Source organism: Panulirus ornatus, chromosome 16 (assembly GCF_036320965.1).
Source record: "Panulirus ornatus isolate Po-2019 chromosome 16, ASM3632096v1, whole genome shotgun sequence".
In the NCBI taxonomy this organism is placed as follows: Eukaryota; Metazoa; Arthropoda; class Malacostraca; order Decapoda; family Palinuridae; genus Panulirus; species Panulirus ornatus.
Window position 1 is genome coordinate 40,005,376 of NC_092239.1, and position 22,312 is coordinate 40,027,687.

The window sequence follows — 22,312 nt, forward strand, 5'->3', positions numbered from 1 at the left end:
CTCTTTTAGATATTAGAATAAAAGAGGGGAAGGCTTTCCAGACCCCCCACTCCTGCCCCTTGTAGTTGCCTTCCACAACTTCTGTGAGGAAGTACCGGGAGAGATTGAGTGTAGAATGGTAAAAGGTGAGAGCAAATGATGTGAGGGGAGTGGGTGAGGAATGGGATATATCTAGGGAAGCAGTGATGGCTTGCACAAAAGATGCATATTGTATGAGAAAGGTGGGAGGTGGGCAGATAAGAAAGGGTAGTGAGTGGTGGGATGAAGGATGAAGGAGTAAGGTTGTAAGTGAAAGAGGAAAGAGAGGCATTTGGACGATACTTGCAGGGAAGTAGTGTAAATACCTAGGAGATGTATTAAGAAAGTGGTAGGATGTCAAGAGAAAGGTACAAGTAGTGAAAAAGAGGGTAAATGAGAGTTGGGGTGAGAAGTATCATCAAATTTTAGGGAGGATAAAAAGATGTTTTGGAAGGAGGTGAATAATGTGCATAAGACAAGAGGACAAATGGGAACATTGGTGAAGAGGGCAAGTGGGGAAGTGATAACAGGAAGTGATGAAGTGAGATTGAGAATTTTGAAGGTTTGTTAAATGTGTTTGATGATAGAGTGGCAGATATAGATAGGGTGTTTTGGTCGGGCTGGTGCGCGAAGTGAGAGGATCAGGGAGAATGGTTTGGCAAGCAGAGAAGAGGTAGTGAAAGCTTTGTGGAAGATGTTATCCAGCAAGGTGCAGGATTAATGGTATTGCAGTGGAACTTATTGATAAGGAGGTGACTTTGTTGTTCACTGACTGGGAAGGATATTCAGTGGATATATAGATCATGGTGAAGTGCTTGAGGATTAGCAGAATGCATGCATAGTGCTATTGTGCAAAGACAAAGGGGATAAAGGTGAGTGTTCAGACTAGAGGCATAAGTTTGTTGAGTATTCCTGGGAAATTATACTTTTATTTTATAGTATACATAATCACTGTTTCCCGCATCAGCAAGGTAGCACTAGGAAGCAGACGAAGAATGGCCCATGCACATATATATATATATATATATATATATATATATATATACACATATGATATAATATAATTATATATTTATTTATTATTTATTTTGCTTTGTCACTGTCTCCTGCGTTTGCGAGGTAACGCAAGGAAACAGACGAAAGAAATGGCCCAACCCACCCCCATACACAATGTATATACATACACATCCACACATGCAAATATACATACCTATACGTCTCAATGTACACATATATATATATATACACACACAAACATATACATATATACACATGTACATAATTCATACTGTCTGCCTTTATTTATTCCCATCGCCACCTCGCCACACATGGAATAACATCCCCCTCCCCCCTCATGTGTGCGAGGTAGCGCTGGGAAAAGACAACAAAGGCCCCATTCGTTCACACTCAGTCTCTAGCTGTCATGTAATAATGCCCGAAACCACAGCTCCCATTACACATCCAGGCCCCACAGAACTTTCCATGATCTACCCCCGACGCTTCACATGCCCTGATTCAATCCATTGACAGCACGTCGACCCCGGTATACCACATCGAACCAATTCACTCTATTCCTTGCCCACTTTTCACCCTCCTACATGTTCAGGCCCCTATCACTCAAAATCTTTTTCACTCCATCTTTTCACCTCCAATTTGGTCTCCCACTTCTCCTCGTTCCCTCCACCTCCGACATATATATCCTCTTGGTCAATCTTTCCTCACTCATTCTCTCCATGTGCCCAAACCATTTCAAAACACCCTCCTCTGCTCTCTCAACCACGCTCTTCTTATTTCCACACATCTCTCTTACCCTTACATTACTTACTCGATCAAACCACCTCACACCACATATTGTCCTCAAACATCTCATTTCCAGCACATCCACCCTCTTGCGCACAACTCTATCCATAGCCCACGCCTCGCAACCATACAACATTGTTGGAACCACTATTTCTTCAAACATACCCATTTTTGCTTTCCGAGATAATGTTCTGGACTTCCACACATTCTTCAAGGCTCCCAGGATTTTCGCCCCCTCCCCCACCCTATGTTTCACTTCCACTTCCATGGTTCCATCCGCTGTCAGATCCACTCCCAGATATCTAAAACACTTTACTTCCTCCAGTTTTTCTCCATTCAAACTTACCTCCCAAATGACTTGACCCTCAACCCTACTGTACCTAATAACCTTGCTCTTATTCACATTTACTCTTAACTTTCTTCTTTCACACACTTTACCAAACTCAGTCACCAGCTTCTGCAGTTTCTTACATGAATCAGCCACCAGCGCTGTATCATCAGCGAACAACAACTGACTCACTTCCCAAGCTCTCGCATCCACAACAGACTACATACTTGCCCCTCTTTCCAAAACTCTTGCATTCACCTCCCTAACAACCCCATCCATAAACAAATTAAAAAACCATGGAGACATCACACACCCCTGCCGCAAACCTACATTCACTGAGAATCAATCACTTTCCTCTCTTTCTACACATACACATGCCTTACATCCTCGATAAAAACTTTTCACTGCTTCTAACAACTTGCCTCCCTCACCATATATTCTTAGTACCTTCCACAGAGCATCTCTATCAACTCTGTCATATTCCTTCTCCAGATCCATAAATGCTACATATATATATATATATATATATATATATATATATATATATATATATATATATATATATATATATATTTTTTTTTTTTTTTTGCTTTGTCGCTGTCTCCCGCGTTTGCGAGGTAGCGCAAGGAAACAGACGAAAGAAATGGCCCAACCCACCCCCATACACACATGCCTTGATTCAATCCACTGACAGCACGTCAACCCCGGTATACCACATCGCTCCAATTCACTCTATTCTTTGCCCTCCTTTCACCCTCCTGCATGTTCAGGCCCCGCGTTTGCGAGGTAGCGCAAGGAAACAGATGAAAGAAATGGCCCAACCCACCCCCATACACAATGTATATACATACACATCCACACACGCAAATATACATACCTATACATCTCAATGCACACATATATATACACACAGAGACACATACATATATACCCATGCACACAATTCACACTGTCTGCCTTTATTCATTCCCATCGCCACCTCGCCACACATGGAATACCATCCCCTCCCCCCTCATGTGTGCGAGGTAGCACTAGGAAAAGACAACAAAGGCCCCATTCGTTCACACTCAGTCTCTAGCTGTCATCCAATAATGCCCGAAACCACAGCTCCCTTTCCACATCCAGGCCCCACACAACTTTCCATGGTTTACCCCAGACGCTTCACATGCCGTGATTCAATCCAGTGACAGCACGTCAACCCCAGTATACCACATCGATCCATTTCACTCTATTCCTTGCCGTCCTTTCACCCCCCTGCATGTTCAGGCCCCAATCACACAAAATCTTTTTCACTCCATCTTTCCACCTCCAATTTGGTCTCCCACTTCTCCTCGTTCCCTCCACCTCCGACACATATATCCTCTTGGTCAATCTTTCCTCACTCATTCTCTCCATGTGCCCAAACCATTTCAAAACACACTCTTCTGCTCTCTCAACCACGCTCTTTTTATTTCCACACATCTCTCTCACCCTTACATTACTTACTCGATCAAACCACTTCACACCACACATTGTCCTCAAACATCTCATTTCCAGCACATCCACCCTCCTGCGCACAACTCTATCCATAGCCCACGCCTCGCAACCATACAACATTGTTGGAACCACTATTCCTTCAAACATACCCATTTTTGCTTTCCGAGATAATGTTCTCGACTTCCACACATTCTTCAAGGCTCCCAGGATTTTCGCCCCCTCCCCCACCCTATGATTCACTTCTGCTTCCATGGTTCCATGCGCTGCCAGATCCACTCCCAGATATCTAAAACACTTTACTTCCTCCAGTTTTTCTCCATTCAAGCTTACCTCCCAATTGACTTGACCCTCAACCCTACTGTACCTAATAACCTTGCTCTTATTCACATTTACTCTTAACTTTCTTCTTTCACACACTTTACCAAACTCAGTCACCAGCTTCTGCAGTTTCTTACATGAATCAGCCACCAGCGCTGTATCATCAGCGAACAACAACTGACTCACTTCCCAAGCTCTCTCATCCACAACAGACTTCATACTTGCCCCTCTTTCCAAAACTCTTGCATTCACCTCCCTAACAACCCCATCCATAAACAAATTAAACAACCATGGAGACATCACACACCCCTGCCGCAAACCTACATTCACTGAGAACCAATCACTTTCCTTTCTTCCTACACGTACACATGCCTTACATCCTCGATAAAAACTTTTCACTGCTTCTAACAACTTGCCCCCCACACCATATATTCTTAATACCTTCCACGGAGCATCTCTATCAGCTCTATCATATGCCTTCTCCAGATCCATAAATGCTACATACAAATCCATTTGTTTTTCTAAGTATTTCTCGCAGACATTCTTCAAAGCAAACACCTGATCCATACATCCTCTACCACTTCTGAAACCACACTGCTCTTCCCCAATCTGATGCTCTGTACATGCCTTCACCCTCTCAACTAATACCCTCCCATATAATTTACCAGGAATACTCAACAAACTTATACCTCTGTAATTTGAGCACTCACTCTTATCCCCTTTTCCTTTGTACAAAGGCACTATGCAAGCATTCCGCCAATCCTCAGGCACCTCACCATGAATCATACATACATTAAATACCCTTACCAACCAGTCAACAATACAGTCACCCCCTTTTTTAATAAATTCCACTGCAATGCCATCCAAACCTACTGCTTTGCCAGCTTTCATCTTCCGTAAAGCTTTTACTACCTCTTCTCTATTTACCCAATCATTTTCCCTAACCCTCTCACTTTGCACACCACCTCGACCAAGACACCCCACATCTGCCACTCTATCATCAAACACATTCAACAAACCTTCAAAATACTCACTCCATCTCCTTCTCACATCACCACCACTTGTTATCACCTCCCCATTAGCCCCCTTCACTGAAGTTCCCATTTGCTCCCTTGTCTTACGCACTTTATTTACCTCCTTCCAAAAATCTTTTTATTCTCCCTGAAATTTAATGATACTCTCTCACCCCAATTCTCATTTGCCCTCTTTTTCACCTCTTGCACCTTTCTCTTGACCTCCTGCCTCTTTCTTTTATACCTCTCCCACTCATTTGCATTTTTTCCCTGTAAAAATTGTTCAAATGCCTCTCTCTTCTCTTTCACTAATAATCTTACTTCTTCATCCCACCACTCACTACCTTTTCTAATCAACCCACCTCCCACGCTTCTCATGCCACAAGGATCTTTTGCACAAGCCATCACTGCTTCCCTAAATACATCCCATTCCTCCCCCACTCCCCTTACCTCCTTTGTTCTCACCTTTTTCCATTCTGTACTTAGTCTCTCCTGGTACTTCCTCACACAAGTCTCCTTCCCAACCTCACTTACTTTCACCACTCTCTTCACCCCAATTTATATATATATATATATATATATATATATATATATATATATATATATATATATATATATATATATATATATATATATATATATGAATGGAGAGAAACTGGAGGAGGTGGAGTGTTTTAGATGTCTGGGAGTGGATCTGGCAGCGGATGGAACCATGGAAGCGGAAGTTAGTCATAGGGTGGGGGGGGGGTGAAAATCCTGGGAGCCTTGAAGAATGTGTGGAAGTTGAGAACATTATCTCGGAAAGCAAAAATGGGTATGTTTGAAGGAATAGCGGATCCAACAATGTTGTATGGTTGCGAGGCGTGGGCTATGGATAGAGTTGTGCGCAGGAGGGTGGATGTGCTGGAAATGAGATGTTTGAGGACAATATGTGGTGTGAGGTAGTTTGATCGAGTAAGTAATATAAGGGTAAGAGAGATGTGTGGAAATAAAAAGAGCGTGGTTGAGAGAGCAGAAGAGGGTGTTTTGAAATGGTTTGGGCACATGGAGAGAATGAGTGAGGAAAGATTGACCAAGAGGATATATGTGTCGGAGGTTGAGGGAACGAGAAGTGGGAGACCAAATTGGAGGTGGAAAGATGGATTGAAAAAGATTTTGAATGATCGGGGCCTGAACATGCAGGAGGGTGAAAGGAGGGCAAGGAATAGAGTGAATTGGATCGATGTGGTATACCAGGGTTGACGTGCTGTCAGTGGATTGAATCAGGGCATGTGAAGCGTCTGGGGTAAACCATGGAAAGCGGTGTAGGTATGTATATTTGCATGTGTGGACATATGTATATACATGTGTATGGGGGTGGGTTGGGCCATTTCTTTCGTCTGTTTCCTTGCACTACCTCGCAAACGCAGGAGACAGTGACAAAGCAAAAAAGAAAAAAAAAAAAGAGGGGCAAGTATGAAGTCTGTTGGGGATGAGAGAGCTTGGGAAGTGAGTCAGTTGTTGTTCGCTGATGATACAGCGCTGGTGGCTGATTCACGTGAGAAACTGCAGAAGCTGGTGACTGAGTTTGGAAAAGTGTGTGGAAGAAGAAAGTTAAGAGTAAATGTGAATAAGAGCAAGGTTATTAGGTACAGTAGGGTTGAGGGTCAAGTCAATTGGGAGGTGAGTTTGAATGGAGAAAAACTGGAGGAAGTGAAGTGTTTTAGATATCTGGGAGTGGATCTGGCAGCGGATGGAACCATGGAAGCGGAAGTGGATCATAGGGTGGGGGAGGGGGCGAAAATTCTGGGGGCCTCGAAGAATGTGTGGAAGTCGAGAACATTATCTCGGAAAGCAAAAATGGGTATGTTTGAAGGAATAGTGGTTCCAACAATGTTGTATGGTTGTGAGGCGTGGGCTATGGATAGCGTTGTGTGCAGGAGGATGGATGTGCTGGAAATGAGATGTTTGAGGACAATGTGTGGTGTGAGGTGGTTTGATCGAGTGAGTAACGTAAGGGTAAGAGAGATGTGTGGAAATAAAAAGAGCATGGTTGAGAGAGCAGAAGAGGGTGTTTTGAAGTGGTTTGGGCACATGGAGAGAATGAGTGAGGAAAGATTGACCAAGAGGATATATGTGTCGGAGGTGGAGGGAACGAGGAGAAGAGGGAGACCAAATTGGAGGTGGAAAGATGGAGCGAAAAAGATTTTGTGTGGTCGGGGCCTGAACATGCAGGAGGGTGAAAGGAGGGCAAGGAATAGAGTGAATTGGAGCGATGTGGTATACCGGGGTTGACGTGCTGTCAGTGGATTGAATCAAGGCATGTGAAGCGTCTGGGGTAAACCATGGAAAGCTGTGTAGGTATGTATATTTGCGTGTGTGGACGTATGTATATACATGTGTATGGGGGGGGGTTGGGCCATCTCTTTCGTCTGTTTCCTTGCGCTACCTCGCAAACGCGGGAGACAGCGACAAAGTATAATAAAAAAAATATAATAAATAATATATATATATATATATATATATATATATATATATATATATATATATATCCCTGGGGATAGGGGAGAAAGAATACTTCCCACGTATTCCCTGCGTGTCGTAGAAGGCGACTAAAAGGGAAGGGAGCGGGGGGCTGGAAATCCTCCCCTCTCGTTTTTTTTTTTTCTTTTTTTTAATTTTCCAAAAGAAGGAACAGAGAAGAGGGCCAGGTGAGGATATTTCCTCAAAGGCCCAGTCCTCTGTTCTTAACGCTACCTCGCTGTCGCGGGAAATGGCGGATAGTATGAAAAAAAAAAAAAAAAAAAAAAAATATATATATATATATATATATATATATATATATATATATATATATATATACACACACAAAAACGCCTACGTAAACACATATACATATCAACATATACATAAGCAGTAGTGAGTGGTGGGATGAAGGAGTAAGATTATTAGTGAAAGAGAAGAGAGAGGTATTTGGACAATTTTTGCAGGGAGATAATGCAAATGACTGGGAGATGTATAAAAGAAAGAGGCAGGAGGTCAACAGAAAGGTGCAAGAGGCAAAAAAGAGGGCAAATGAGAATTGGGGTGAGAGAGTATCATTAAATTTTAGGGAGAATAAAAAGATGTTTTGGAAGGAAGTAAATCAAGTGCGTAGGACAAGGGAACAAATGGCAACTTCAGTGAAGGGGGCTAATGGAGAGGTGATAACAAGCAGTGGTGATGTGAGAAGGAGATGGAGTGAGTATTTTGAAGGTTTGTTGAATGTGTTTGATGATAGAGTGGCATATATAGAGTGTTTTGGTCGAGGTGGTGTGCAAAGTGAGAGGGTTTGGGAGAATGTTATGGTAAACAGAGAAGAGGTAGTAAAAGCTTTGCGGAAGATGAAAGCCGGCAAGGCAGCAGGTTTGGATGGTATTGCAGTGGAATTTATTAGAAAAGGGGGTGACTGTATTGTTGACTGGTTGGTAAGGATATTTAATGTATGTATGACTCATGGTAAATTGCCTGAGGACTGGAGGAATGCTTGCATAGTGCCACTGTACAAAGGCAAAGGGGATAAGAGTGAGTGCTCAAATTACAGAGGTATAAGTTTGTTGAGTATTCCTGGTAAATTATATAGGAGGGTATTGAATGAGAGGGTGAAGGCAGGTACAGATCATCAGATTGGGGAAGAGCAGTGTGGTTTCAGAAGTAGTAGAGGTTGTGTGGACCAGGTGTTTGCTTTGAAAAATGTATGTGAGAAATACTTGGAAAAGCAAATGGTTTTGTATGTAGCATTTATGGATCTGGAGAAGACATATGATAGAGTTGATAGAGATGCTTTGTGAAAGGTATTAAGAATATATGGTGTGGCAGGTACGTTGTTAGAAGCAGTGAAAAGTTTTTATCGAGGATGTATGGCATGTGTATGTTTAGGAAGAGAGGAAAGTGATTGGTTCTCGGTGAATGTTAGTTTACGGCAGGGGTGCGTGATGTCTCCATGGTTGTTAAATTTGTTTATGGATGGGGTTGTGAGGGATATAAATGCAAGAGTTTTGGAAGGAGGGGCAAGTATGCAGTCTGTTGTGAATGAGAGAGCTTGGGAAGTGAGTCAGTTGTTGTTCGCTGATGATACAGCGCTGGTGGCTGATCCGGGTGAGAAACTGCAGAAGCTGGTGACTGAGTTTGGTAAAGTGTGTGAAAGAAGAAAGCTGAAAGTAAATGTGAATAAGAGCAAGGTTATTAGGTACTGTAGGGTTGAGGGTCAAGTCAATTTGGAGGCAAGTTTGAATGGAGAAAAACTGGAGGAAGTGAAGTCTTTTAGATATGTGGGAGTGGATTTGGCAGCGGATGGAACCATGGAAGTGGAAGTGAATCATAGGGTGGGGGAGGGGCGAAAGCTCTGGGGGCGTTGAAAAATGTGTGGAAGTCGAGAACATTATCTTGGAAATCAAAAATGGGTATGTTTGAAGGAATAGTGGCTCCAACAATGTTTGCAATGGTTGCAAGTCATGGGCTTTAGATAGAGTTGTGCAGAGGAGGGTGGATGTGTTGGAAATGAGATGTTTGAGGACAGTATGTGGTGTGAGGTGGTTTGATTGAGTAAGTAATGAAAGGGTAAGAGAGATGTGTGGTAATGAAAAGAGTGTGGTTAAGAGAGAAGAAGAGGGTGTTTTGAAATGGTTTGGTCACATGGAGAGAATGAGTGAGGAAAGATTGACCAAGAGGATATATGTGTTAGAGGTGGAGGGAACGAGGAGAAGTGAGAGACCAAATTGTAAGTGGAAAGATGGAGTGAAAATGATTTTGAGTGATCGGGGCCTGCACATGCAGGAGGGTGAAAGACGTGCAAGGAATAGAGTGAATTGGAACGGTGTGGTATACCAGGGTTGACATGCTGTCAATGGATTGAACAAGAGCATGTGAAGCATCTGGGGTAAACCATGGAAAATTTTGTAGGGCTTGGATGTGGAAAGGGAGCTGTGGTTTCGATGCATTATAAATGACAGTTAGAGACTGAGTGTGAACGAGTATGGCCTTTGTTGTCTTTTCCTAGCGCTACCTCACGCACATGCGGGGGGAGGGGGTTTTTCATTTCATGTGTGGCGGGGTGGCGATGGGAAGGAATAAGGGCAGACAGTAGGAATTATGTACATGTATATATATGTATATGTCTGTGTGTGTATATATATGTATACGTTGAGATGTGTAGGTATGTATATGTACGTGTGTGGACGTGTGTGTGTAAACATATGTATGTAGGTGGGTTGGGCCATTCTTTCATCTGTTAACTTGCGCTACCTCACTGACGTGGGAGACGGCGACGAAGTATGATAAATATAACATATGCATATCCAGACACTACATGCATACATATGTACATATTCATACTTGCTTGCCTTCATCCATTCCTGTCGCTACCCCCCACAGGAAAACAGTATCGCTATCCCCTGCTTCAGCAAGATACCACCAGGAATACAGACAAAAAGGCCACATTCATTCACACTCAGTCTCTAGCTGTCATGTGTAATGAACCAAAACCAAAGCTCCCTATCCACATCCAGGCCCCACAGACCTTTCCACGGTTTACCTCAGATGCTTCACATGCCCTGGTTTAGTCCATTGACAGCACATCAACCCCAGTACACCACATCATTCCAATTCACTCTGTTCCCTGCATGCCTTTTACCCTCCAGTATGTTCATGCCCCGATAGCTCAAATTAAAGATGGATCAATGGAGTGAAAAAGATTTTGAGTGATTAGGGTCAAAACATGCAGGAGGGTGAAAGGCATGCATGGGATAGAGTGAATTTAAATGATGTTGTATACTGGGGTTGATGTACTGTCATTGGACTGAACCAGGGCATGTGAAGCATCTAGAGTAGCCTATAGTAAGGTTTGTAGTGCTTGCTTGTGGACAGAGAGCTGTGGTTTCAGTGCATTACTTATGACAGATAGGGAATGGATTTGAAAGTATGTGGCCTTTCTTTATCTGTTCCTGGTGCTACCTCATTAATGCTAAAAATGGCCTTCAAGTATGGAAAAAAAATAATGTGGATTACAGATTTTTCTTTTTCTTCTACAGTGGTTGGGAGGTTTTCAGGTTATCACAGATCATGGGTTAAAATAGATCCTCATAGAGAACATCTCTTTTGCAAACAGGAAATTAAGGGGGTTGCTGTGAGAGATAGACCACCTGTGACATGGTTTGATAGTATAGAGTACTGGAGGAGAGAAATCGTGGAAGAATGCATAGAATAGTGTATGTGAGGGAGGCATGTAAGGACAGGGGTAACTGGAGGTTCTTTTGTTGTGGCAAACCCTTTGATACGAGTTCCTGGAGGGATTGGATATCAGAGATGTAGATAGATAAATATATAGGTAGATAGATAGATGGATAGAATTTTGAATCTGCTTGAAATTAGCTGCACTAGCACACTTTTGACATCCTTAATCATTTACTGTCAGTTCAAAACTTGGTCAAAGATGTTCGTTTAATCTTTATGTTTGTTTGGCCAATAGTTAGTCTGTTGTTAAGAGAACAGTAATTATACATGTGTATACTATGTGTAGTTATTTCATGTTGAAAGTGCACTATTATAATCTCATTTTGAAAATCAGATTTTAATTTTCTTCATGAATTTTATAGATTTTTGATATTTTAATTATGAAATCTTAATCATATGGATTACTCAGGTTCTCTACTTGAGGAAGATTCAGGTATGACAACTGAAACATTGCACCATCGACCAGATATTGCTCGATCATCTGTTGAGAGAGAGAAAACCTCAGTTGCTGTGAAAGGTAAGGTGTTTCACCATAACCCTGAAATATTAGTGCAGCTTTTTTGTAATGTATCTGACTGAATCTGAGAATTTTATAATTTTATTACTTGGTTTGTCTACGCCCAAAACAAGATTTTTCGTAAGAAATATTGAGTTCTGGTTCATATCAGCCCTTGAATGTCAGTTAGGAAAGCTTTATTTCAGTAATCTTTCTGGACTGAGTCACAGATTACTAGGGCTTATTGCCCACACTGTTGAGATTTGCTTTGTCATTCAGTTCCTGCCACCACTGAATCACTAACACTTTTCCATGGGTTCTTGCTACACACATTTTTGCTAGCAGACCACCGACTTTGTACGGATCAATTATCCATTGTACTTTCTTTCCTTTTCTTACTCCAGTGTTTTCAAACTTATTTGAATATTATTATTTATTGTTATGCTATACCTTTGATGAAATTTGAAGAAATTTATCAGTGTTGTAATTTTAAGTGTTTGTGGTAGTAATTTTGTGAGGAAATGACAGTTGGTCCTTATTCTTCCTCCCTGTAGCCCCTTTTACACTTGTAATTCTTTTATTTTTATGTTTATTTTTGTAGTAACTGACAGTTTGGGTGAAGCATAACCCAATTGAGGCCTCTTCTGGTGAAAGAAAAAGTAAAATGAAAAGAAAGTAGAAATTAATCAGAGCTCTGCTGGCATTTGTAGACCTAACTCTTAAAGGAGGAAAGGTTATATGAAAAGGGAAAGACAAAAGAGGGGGAAAAAAATCCATAGTGTCATCTTGAAGGAACGAAAATTCCAAATCCAAAGTGTAGTCTTCATGGGAAGAAGGAGGTATCTATTCTATCCAGTTTTATCTCTGATGCCCATTTCTTTGGGAACTCCCATCAAGGAGATGGTCACGGCAGAAGAGTATCCACTTAGCCCTTCCTTTACATACCTCCCTTGCATCCTTCTTTTTTTCTTCTACTATTTCTCTCCTCCAGTGCTCTTCCACTCATAACAGCCAGTTCCCATTTGGTCGGACTTCACATGGAAGCTGTGGGAAGCAGTAGCCATATATGTGTCACGGGTCCAAACCATGGGGGTAGGGACACGTGCTGATAATTCACAAGAACAATGGCCAAAATTATATCTTTGCAATAGAAAGAGAGCAGCAATATTACAAAATATGGAAAGGGAAGGTTGAAGAGAGGATGCCAGGAGACTTAATGAGATGTAAGGCTTTTGATTCCACACCTTGTTAACAGAGAGGTGGAGGATGAGCCACCCCAGATGTGTGAGCGGTATTCCATACTAAGGTGAAAAACCCCTTTATTTATGAAATAAATGGATATAAGAAAAACAGTGATGGCACCTATACAGCTTTCCCAACTTTCAGGAAGCAGACTTTGTCATGTTGATTATGTGGGGTTTCCAGAACAGGGTAGATGATATGGTTATGCCCAGCATGTTTATGTTATTACAAGGTTGAATTGTTGTGTTATGAAATTGAACAGAGGGAAGCAAATGATTCTTAGAAATAGATATAGGAAGAAATTGCACTTTAGCATTTTTTGATTTTATAAACAAGGTTACTGTTTACTCAATCCTAAATGCTGCACAAGTCCAAATTGAGACAGGAAATATGATCAGTCCCAGAAAGAGAATGAGTGTTAAAGAGAGAATGGGGAAAAAATGAGGTGAAGTTTGTAAAATCGAATCATCAGCATAAGATTGAACATGGTAATAAGTAGAGAGAAGATCAATTATTGAGAGAGAACCCTGAGGAATGCTGCTATTGATAGGACAGGAGGGGAAGGTTGCACTATTAGTGACTGCTGAGATGGAATGACCAGAGTGTAAACTGTGCATTAAAGGACATAGAGTAGCAGTGAAACCAAAAGGAGAAAGTTTAGAAAGCAAAGACCTGCCATACCCTGTCAAATGCTTTAGAGATGTGGAGGGCTACATCAAAATTTTCACCAAAATCCCTTACAGAGGAAGACTAGAGGTTAGTGACATGGGACAAAAGACTGCTGGTAAACCTTGCTCACCAGTGATCTGAAAGAAGGGATTGGGATTCTAAGTGGTTGAGAAAGTGAAAGCCTTGGAGAGTTTCAAAGACCTTGGATATAGTAGAAGTGGGAGCTATGGGGTGATAGAGGCGTTGGAGCATTCTCCTTTTTTAGTGATGGGTGGTACCAAGGTATGCTTCAAAGCTGAAGGAAAATTCTGGGTTTTTAGACAGGGACAAAATAGGTGAGCAAGGATTGGTGCTAACTCAGAGGTATGCTCTTTTAGGTATGCCAAGGAGGTATGGCATCTAAGCCATACATCTTTTCTACCTGAATCTGGGAGAGTACTTGAAAGACCAGACTACCTGAAACTGGGAGAGTGTTTGGAAGACCCAACACAGGGAGAATATAGATGGCATAGATTCAGTGGGAGGAGATGAGGGCAGAGAATTAGAGGCTGAATCATACAAAATTTAGCAGAGAGCAGATTATGAAAGAGAGCAGCTTTATCAGTTGGAGAGTTAGCAGTAGATTGATTAGGCCAGAAAAGAGGAGGAAGGGTTGAATTACAGATGTTGTTGGAGATGCTTTTGATTAAGGACCAAAAAGATTCATCAGTAGAAGAAGTCTAGTTAGCACTCTTTCTTTTATTGAGAGTGTGCTTGGCTTTTCAAAGAACAGCTTTGCTATGATTCTAAAGAGAAATGAAAGCAGAGTGGGTTCCGGGAGAAGGGAACATTTCTTGGTCTGATATGCACTGACCCTGATGCAGCAGGTGTCAAAGCAGTAGTGATTGATCCACTATTGAAGAGAAAAAATTGGAAGGGGGTGGGATGTAGGACTCCAACCCAGCTAAGATAAACTGTGCCATATTTTCACCAAAATATGAGGCATCCTGACTAAAGGAGCACCTATTCCAGGAAAAGTTGATAAAGTAGCTGCACAAGGATAACCACTGAGCTCTCTCAAAATGTCAACGTTGGCATTTTGAGTGGGGGATGGGAGGGGGGGATAAAGGATGGGCATGCTCAACTAGAATTAGCAGAAATAAGATTGTGGTCTTTGTATTACAGTAAGTACAAATTTCACCCTTAGAGCAGAAATAATGATAGAGATTATAGTTGGAGAAGCAGCCTTGGACAGATAGACCTCAGAGAGAAGAAAATCAAGAGTGGAGGTAAACAGATGATGTTCTATCAAAGTTTTGAATTAAGACTGCAAATATTGCAGAAATGGATGGAAAGAGAACCAGGTCTAGGAGCTGTAGCTATGGAAGTTGGGTGGATCCCATTTGCATGATGGCAGTTAGTGGGCCCTTGAATCCATTCAAACCCTCTCAAGTGGTGGTTCCCCTCTGAATTGGAACTGGAGAATTATTTTTTGGTTGTGCTCCCATATTTTGAAATATTGAAAAGTAAGAAAAAAGAAAGATATGTGTGATTGATCTGTTATTAAATGTTGTGTATGAGAAAAAGAGATGTGAGGTTGAGGCTGAATGCCAGCAACCCACATGTGGATGAAGTAAGGGGAAACACACAGTGATCTAGGCCTGAAAAGGGACTCATAGCAAACACCACAGTGCTGGGTCACTGTGTCGTCACCACTATCCCTCCCGAAACCCAGGTGGTTTACTTCCAGGTTAGTAGTTGCCTGACACCCACTGTTACTACAACAGAATTTAAGCAACATCAACAGGTGCCATGTGCTAGTTTAAGTGGAATATCAATTGATGTAGGTGCCTTGTAGAAGGTCTTAAGAATATATGGTGTAGGAGGAAAGATGCTAGAAGCAGAGACATTTTTATCAAGGGTGTAAGACGTGTATGAATAGGCAGACACGAGAGTGAATGACTCTAAAGTGAAGTTTGGTCTTTTGCAGGGGTGTGTTATATAACCTTGGTCTTTGAATTTGTTTATGGATGGGGGTGATGAAGGAGGTAAATGCAAGAGTCTTGGAGAGAAGTGCAAGTATGCAGTCTCAGAGTATGAGTGGGCTTGGGAAGTGAAATACTTGTTGTTTTGTGATGATGTAGCACTGGTTGCAGATTTAAGTGAGACACTGCAGAAGTTGATGACTGAGTTTGGAAGAGTGTGTGAAAGGAGGAAGTTGAGAGTAAATGTGAACAAAAACAAGGTTATCAAGTTTTAGTTGAGGTGAGGGACTGGTTAGTTGGGGTGTGAGTTTGAATGGAGAAAAATTGGAGGAAGTGGAGTGTTTTGAATACCTGGTAGTGTACATGGCATTAAATGGAAACATGAAAGTGCCTGAGGGAGTGAAGGTTTTGGGGGTACTGAAGAATGTGTGGAAAGAGATATCATTACCTTAGAGAGCAAAAATGGGTATGTTTGAAGGTTTAGTTGTCACAACAATATTATATGAATGTGTGGCATGGGCTGTGGATAAGACTGTGCAGAAGAGGGAGGGTGTGTTGGAAATGAAATGTTTGAGGATGATATGTGATATGAAATGGCTTGATTAAGCATTGAAAGGGTAAGAGAGAGGTGTGGTAATTAAAAGAGTGTGGTTGCAAGACCTAAATAGCATGTACTGAAATGGTTTAGAAATATGGGGAGAATGTGTGAGGAAAGGTTGACAGAGAAGATAGATGTGTCAGAAGTGTAGGGAATAAGGTGAACAGGGAGACCAGATTAGAGATGGAAGGGCGGGGTGAAAAAGATTTTAAGAGATGTGGGGCATGAACATGCAGGAGGGTGAAAGGCATGCACAGGATACAGTGAATTGGAATTATGTGGTTTACAGTCGTTTACGTTCTGTCAGTGGACTGAACGAGGGCTTATGAAGTATCTGGTGTAAACCATGGAAAGGTCTGTGGGGCCTGATTGTCAATAGGGAGCTGTGGTTTCAGAGTATTACACATGACAGGTAGAGAATGGATGTGAGTGTATATGACCATCTTTATCTGTTCCTGGTGATACCTTCTATTGCAGGAAATGGTGATCAAGTATGAAAAACAGTTAATTCTGGCATAACTTTTTGCATTTGTATATTTTGTATTATGTGGAAGAAGTCCTGTTGGGCAGTTAGCCATCTCCTTGGATGAAGAACATGCTAAGTATTAAAGAAGTCCTACAGAGAGTAGATAGAATGGTATGATGGTATGAACTAATATTGGCAAGATCATGAAACATATAGAAGACAAATCAAAAAAGAACAAAATGGAATGAGAAATTGAACAATTACTGCTCAGGTTATGACTGCTACAGAAACCTACCAGACCAATGAAATTCTTTTTATTTGAAAACCAAATAGGGAAAGTCTTAGCAAAAATGGAATTAGAGCGACAATAAAATCAAATATGATTGAAATATAGTACATGACTTTTAAGATAGAAATTATCTAACTTCACGTGAAATTAAACAACATGGAAGACGACACAGTAACCAAAAACCAGCTGAAGACTTGGTCCTTGAAAGATTATGTTAAAAGCACATGCAGTGAAATAAGTGAAAACTTCTAATTCTAAGTGAATTTCATCACTGAATATTCAGAGGATAGCAAGACAGTCTTAATTAACATTTCAGAAACCGGGCATAATAAAAGTGTGAAAGATGAAGCATACTTGGAACAATATGAAACCTCAAAACAGGATAAGCAAAGTTACATAATGAGATGTTGCATTATCTGATCATAATAGGCTTGTAGGAAAACAGATGATGGAAATGAGATGCAGTAAATTTGAACTAATTATAGGTAGCTTGCCTGTTATAACTTAACAAATCATACAGATCACCAAAAACAAAGCTAAATGTCTTTAGAATATTTTTTACAGAAGTTGAAGAAATGTTGAATGGATTAGAAAAACCTGATCTGAAAATGATATGGGCTGATGACTTTAACTTCCAGTTTATTGAACTGCATGGAGAGAGAGTAAATCATGAGCACAGATACAGTTACAAAGTAGTGAATGATGGATCAGCAAATGAAATGGAACAACTAATTTGTGTGAATCATTGAGCCCTGTACAGGTAGATCACAGACTTATATGAGGGGGTAATACAATAGATTTTATATTTAAAAATGACAGGGCACTGTTTTCAGATACAGAAGTAAGTAATACAAGTCAGTCAGATCTAGATATAGAATAGTAATATGTGACTGTGAATGTGATACAGCAGCAGAGGACATTATTGGGTTGAGTGATATGAATTTTTGCCACAAAAAATCAGACTAGAAAGAGATCATTGGAAAGATTTTATACACAAATTGGAGAGATCTTCTGAGACAATAACAAGGTGACAGACACAAAAATATACTCTGAGAAGCTAGGCCCAGTAATCAGTTAGCAGATAGAAAATGAAAACTGGATACAAAATGGAAAGTACCTAAGTAGAGAAGATCGCTATGAATGAAGTGAGAGTAAAATAATTCAGTGAGAAAATGAAGAACAAATGCAAAAATGCTGAAATACCTTAGAAAAGACAAAAAAATGAATGAAAAATTATGCAGAACAAGGAAAGAAATCTAAAGTTAACATTCAAATGCTCAAGCAAAGCAAAAAAATAAGTAAACACCTTAGACCCTGAAAGTAGGAGATAAATGTATAAATGACCCCAGGGATCTCATTTGAACAATGTAAATTAATATTCATCTCAAAATGTATGGAGAAATTGAACAATAACATGATTATTCACTATGATGAAGTGGCAATCATATATGCTAGAATATTGGGAGATAACATAGAAAAACAAATAGATTTGTACGTAGCATTTATGGATCTGGAGAGGGCATATGATATGAGTTGATAGAGATGCTCTGTGGAAGGTGTTAAGAGCATATGGTGTGGGAGGCAAGTTGTTGGAAGCGGTGAAAAGTTTTTATCAAGGATGTAAGGCATGTGTACAAGTAGGAAGAGAGGAAAGCGATTGATTCCCAGGAAATGTTGGTTTGCGGCAGGGATGCTTGATGTCTCCATGGTTGTTTACTTTGTTTATGGATGGGGTTGTTAGGGAGGTGAATGCAAGAGTTCTGGAGAGAGGGGCAAGTATGCAGTCTCTTATGGATGAGAGGGCTTGGGAAGGAGGCAGTTGTTGTTCGCTGATGATACAGCACTGGTGGTTTATTTGGGTGAGAAACTGCAGAAGCTGGTGACTGAGTTTGGTAAAGTGTGTGAAAGAAGAAAGCTGAGAGTAAATGAGAATAAGAGCAAGGTTATTAGGTACAGTAGGGTTGAGGGACAAGTCAATTGGGAGGTAAGTTTGAATGGAGAAAAAATTTAGGAAGTGAAGTGTTTTAGATATGTGGGAGTGGATTTGACAGTGGATTGAACCATGGAAACGGAAGTGAGTCACTGGTTGGGGAAGGGGCGAAGGTTCTGGGAGCATTGAAGAATGTGTGGAAGGGAAGAATATTATCTCAGAAAGTAAAAATGGGTATGTTTGAAGGAATAGTGGCTCCTACAATGTTATATGGTTGCGAGGCGTGGGCTATAGATAAGGTTCTGTGGAGGAGGGTGGATGTTTTGGAATTGAGATGTTTGAGGACAATATGTGGTGTGAGGTGGTTTGATCGAGAAAGTAATGAAAGGGTAAGAGAGATGTGTTGTGATAAAAAGAGTGTGGTTGAGAGAGCAAAAAAGGGTGTTTTGAAATGGTTTGGTCACATGGAGAGAGTGAGTGAGGAAAGATTGACCAAGAGGTCATATGTGCCAGGGGTGGAGGGAATGAGAAGTGGGAGACCAAATTGGAGGTGGAAGGATGGAGTGAAAAAGATTTTGAGTGATTGGGGCCTGAACATGCAGGAGGGTGAAAGGCGGGCAAAGAATAGAGTGAATTGGATCGATGTAGGATACCGGGGTCGACGTGCTGTCAACGGATTGAATCAGGGCATGTGAAGCATCTGGGGTAAACCATGGAAAGTTCTGTGGGGCTTGGATGCGGAAAGGGAGCTGTGGTTTCAGTGCATTATTGCATGACAGCTAGAGACTGAGTGTGAACGAATGGGGCCTTTGATGTCTTTTCCTAGCACTACCTCGCACACATGACGGGGGAGGGGGATGTTATTCCATGTGTGGCGAGGTGGCGATGGGAATGAATAAAGGCTGACAGTGTGAATTGTGTGCATGTGTATATATGTAGGTGTCTGTGTGTGTATATGTATGTGTACATTGAGATGTATAGGTATGTATATTTGCGTGTGTGGACGTGTATGTATATGCATGTCTATGGGGGTTGGTTGGGCCATTTCTTTCGTCTGTTTCCTTGCTCTACCTCGCAAACGCGGGAGGCAGCGACAAAGCAAAATAAAAATAAAAAAAAAAGTATATACAAGTTTACATCCTAACATAGGCAAAATCATTGCTGTCACAAAACTTAGAATTGTAAAATGTTGCATTTAGTTCAAGAGATCTGTGAAAAATGAAAGACTCAGATCTCATAAAAACATATTTTGAGTGTTGTTTATCTTGGTATATATGCATTAACCTTATGATGGTATCATTCTTTTGACAGGATCATTTTCTGTACCAAATACTTGTGTAGAACTCCGTGGGGATGTTGGTGAGAAAGAGAAACCTCTTGTCAATCTCCTTCTGGAAGAATTAAAAGCAACATATGAGTCATGTGAACCATATAAGACAGTTACTGAGGTAAGAATCAGAATTAAATTTCTAGTGTTTATATATTTACTAGTACTGGTCCTGTTGTGGACAATAGATACAGAAAGGAGAGCTGCAAGGTTATTTAATATAAACGATGAACATGGTGTTCCTGTACGTCACGTACATGTGGTTATGTTCTGAGTGAAACGTCATCTTTGGCCAGGATGTTTCATCATTCAACAAAAAATAGTAGAGCATCAGTAAGGAACTCGCCACTCTGAAGGAGTCCATTACCCCTATGCTCCTTACTGGGATGCAGCTTTAAAGCTGTAGGAGCCCTGTAAAAGGGGTCCTAGGATTGTATCATCAGTCAGATTATGAAGAAAATAGAGTTTGTGATTTAACCCTTTTACTGCTCTGGACTTTCCTTGATGTTTAAGATGGCTATTCTGGAACTCATATGAGTATATAATGATTCCTGTCCTCATTATGATTCCTAGCTGATGTGTGATTTCACTGCATATCCATAGATGTTACAAGCAGGCTACCACCACAGCTATAAAAGAAGTGTGCATCACAGTCATCCATAGATCAGTAAAAGAGTGCTTACTCTGCTAACAGCTGACCCAGATTATTAAGCCTATCATGTGCAAGTGGTGGGGTAGTATACTATGAAGGATTCAAAATCTTTAGATAATTACTCAGTTTAAGGATCTCCAAATAATGAAAAGTGTGTGACTAGCATGGGGAGAGTGAGCAAATATAGCTGAGAATTACTCTAGAAAAATGCTCCTGTAACTAAATATGATATAGTAAAGTATTTGTAACCCAAAGGCAACACTAACAGTTATGTTTTGATATCTTCTCATAATAAATGTAATATTTTGTGTCCTTAAGATTTACTACTGTCACTGTTACTGGCTGGACAATTAATTCAAGACCTTTGGCTGTGACTGAACTAAGAAAAAAAAAGGAGATAAAAAAGTCAGGAAAATGAACCAGTCCATCTGGGCTAGCTAACCTGCCATCAAACACAAACAAAGCCAAGTAGTTATATTTTCCAATTTTGGATTGGATTCTAAATAGGTATGGATTTTTAGTAAGGAGTGTGTCAAGACCAGTCTGTTGTTTTTAGATTTACATGGAAAAAAACAAGAGGGTTAATTACCAAAGCACAAAAGTTTGGGGATGTTTGATATCATATATATTAAAAAAGAATCAAAAGTTGACTCAATTAGAGGTGGAAATAAAGAAACATAGGAATCAGTTTAATGACCATGAAAGGTGTCAGGAGATGAGGAACTCTTGGAATTGAATAAATGATCATGAATTCATATTTGTATCAAACTGGGGGGGGGGGGGGTTGAGAAAACCAGAGGAGAGAAAGTAGAATGAATAAGGAGTACAAAAAATCAGATGGGGTTATTTATTTAGGTGTCCAGAAAATGTTGAACTGAAGAAAATTTCCGTAAAACAGAGCACTTAAACTAGAGAAAACATTGGGCAGAGTGGGAGAACAGGAGCAGTTATGGGACTGGTCAGCAGACTCAGAGCACTTTGACATGCATTTGGACTAGAACTTAGGAATGTTGTAAATTTCTTGACAAAATGAATGTATCACATACCTTTCCATACTTTCAGGTAACACTCTGCTCTCTGATGATGGAAGATCTGCAGCAGTCTGACATTAGTGCTCAGCATAAGTTCCTCATGAAGTCAAATACTGTGGTGCAAGATTCAACTGTGGGTGACCATTCCCAGTACCACCACTCACACAATCACAGCCTTCGGGAAAATCATGTCCCACAGTTTGTATCTGCCTCATGCCCTGAATTTTGGCAACATCATCCTGCCCACCTAGCTGCTTCATCACTTCCTTGTGAATTTAAAATGGAGAAACCTTTCTTTAAAGCTCTACATAAACCTCTCATTTCACAAAAAAAATTTAGAGGTGAGTCCCTAAAGTTTTTCCAAAGGGGGAACAGAGAAGGGTGCCAAGTGAGGATATTCCCACTACGGTTCAATCCTCTGCTCTTATGCTACCTTGCTATTGCGG

At 40.8% G+C, this 22,312-nt stretch overlaps 1 protein-coding gene across 1 annotated transcript in view; it reads left to right on the plus strand.

The window, feature by feature from the left end:
* Vps13D (vacuolar protein sorting 13D) overlaps positions 1-22,312 on the plus strand; it is a 772,012-nt gene that overhangs the window by 235,955 nt on the left and 513,745 nt on the right. Inside the window, exons 25-27 of the mRNA XM_071670877.1 lie at positions 11,612-11,719; positions 20,168-20,304; positions 21,898-22,207. Of these exons, the coding sequence (XP_071526978.1) occupies positions 11,612-11,719; positions 20,168-20,304; positions 21,898-22,207 (555 nt within the window). The remainder of the gene's footprint in view (positions 1-11,611; positions 11,720-20,167; positions 20,305-21,897; positions 22,208-22,312) is intronic.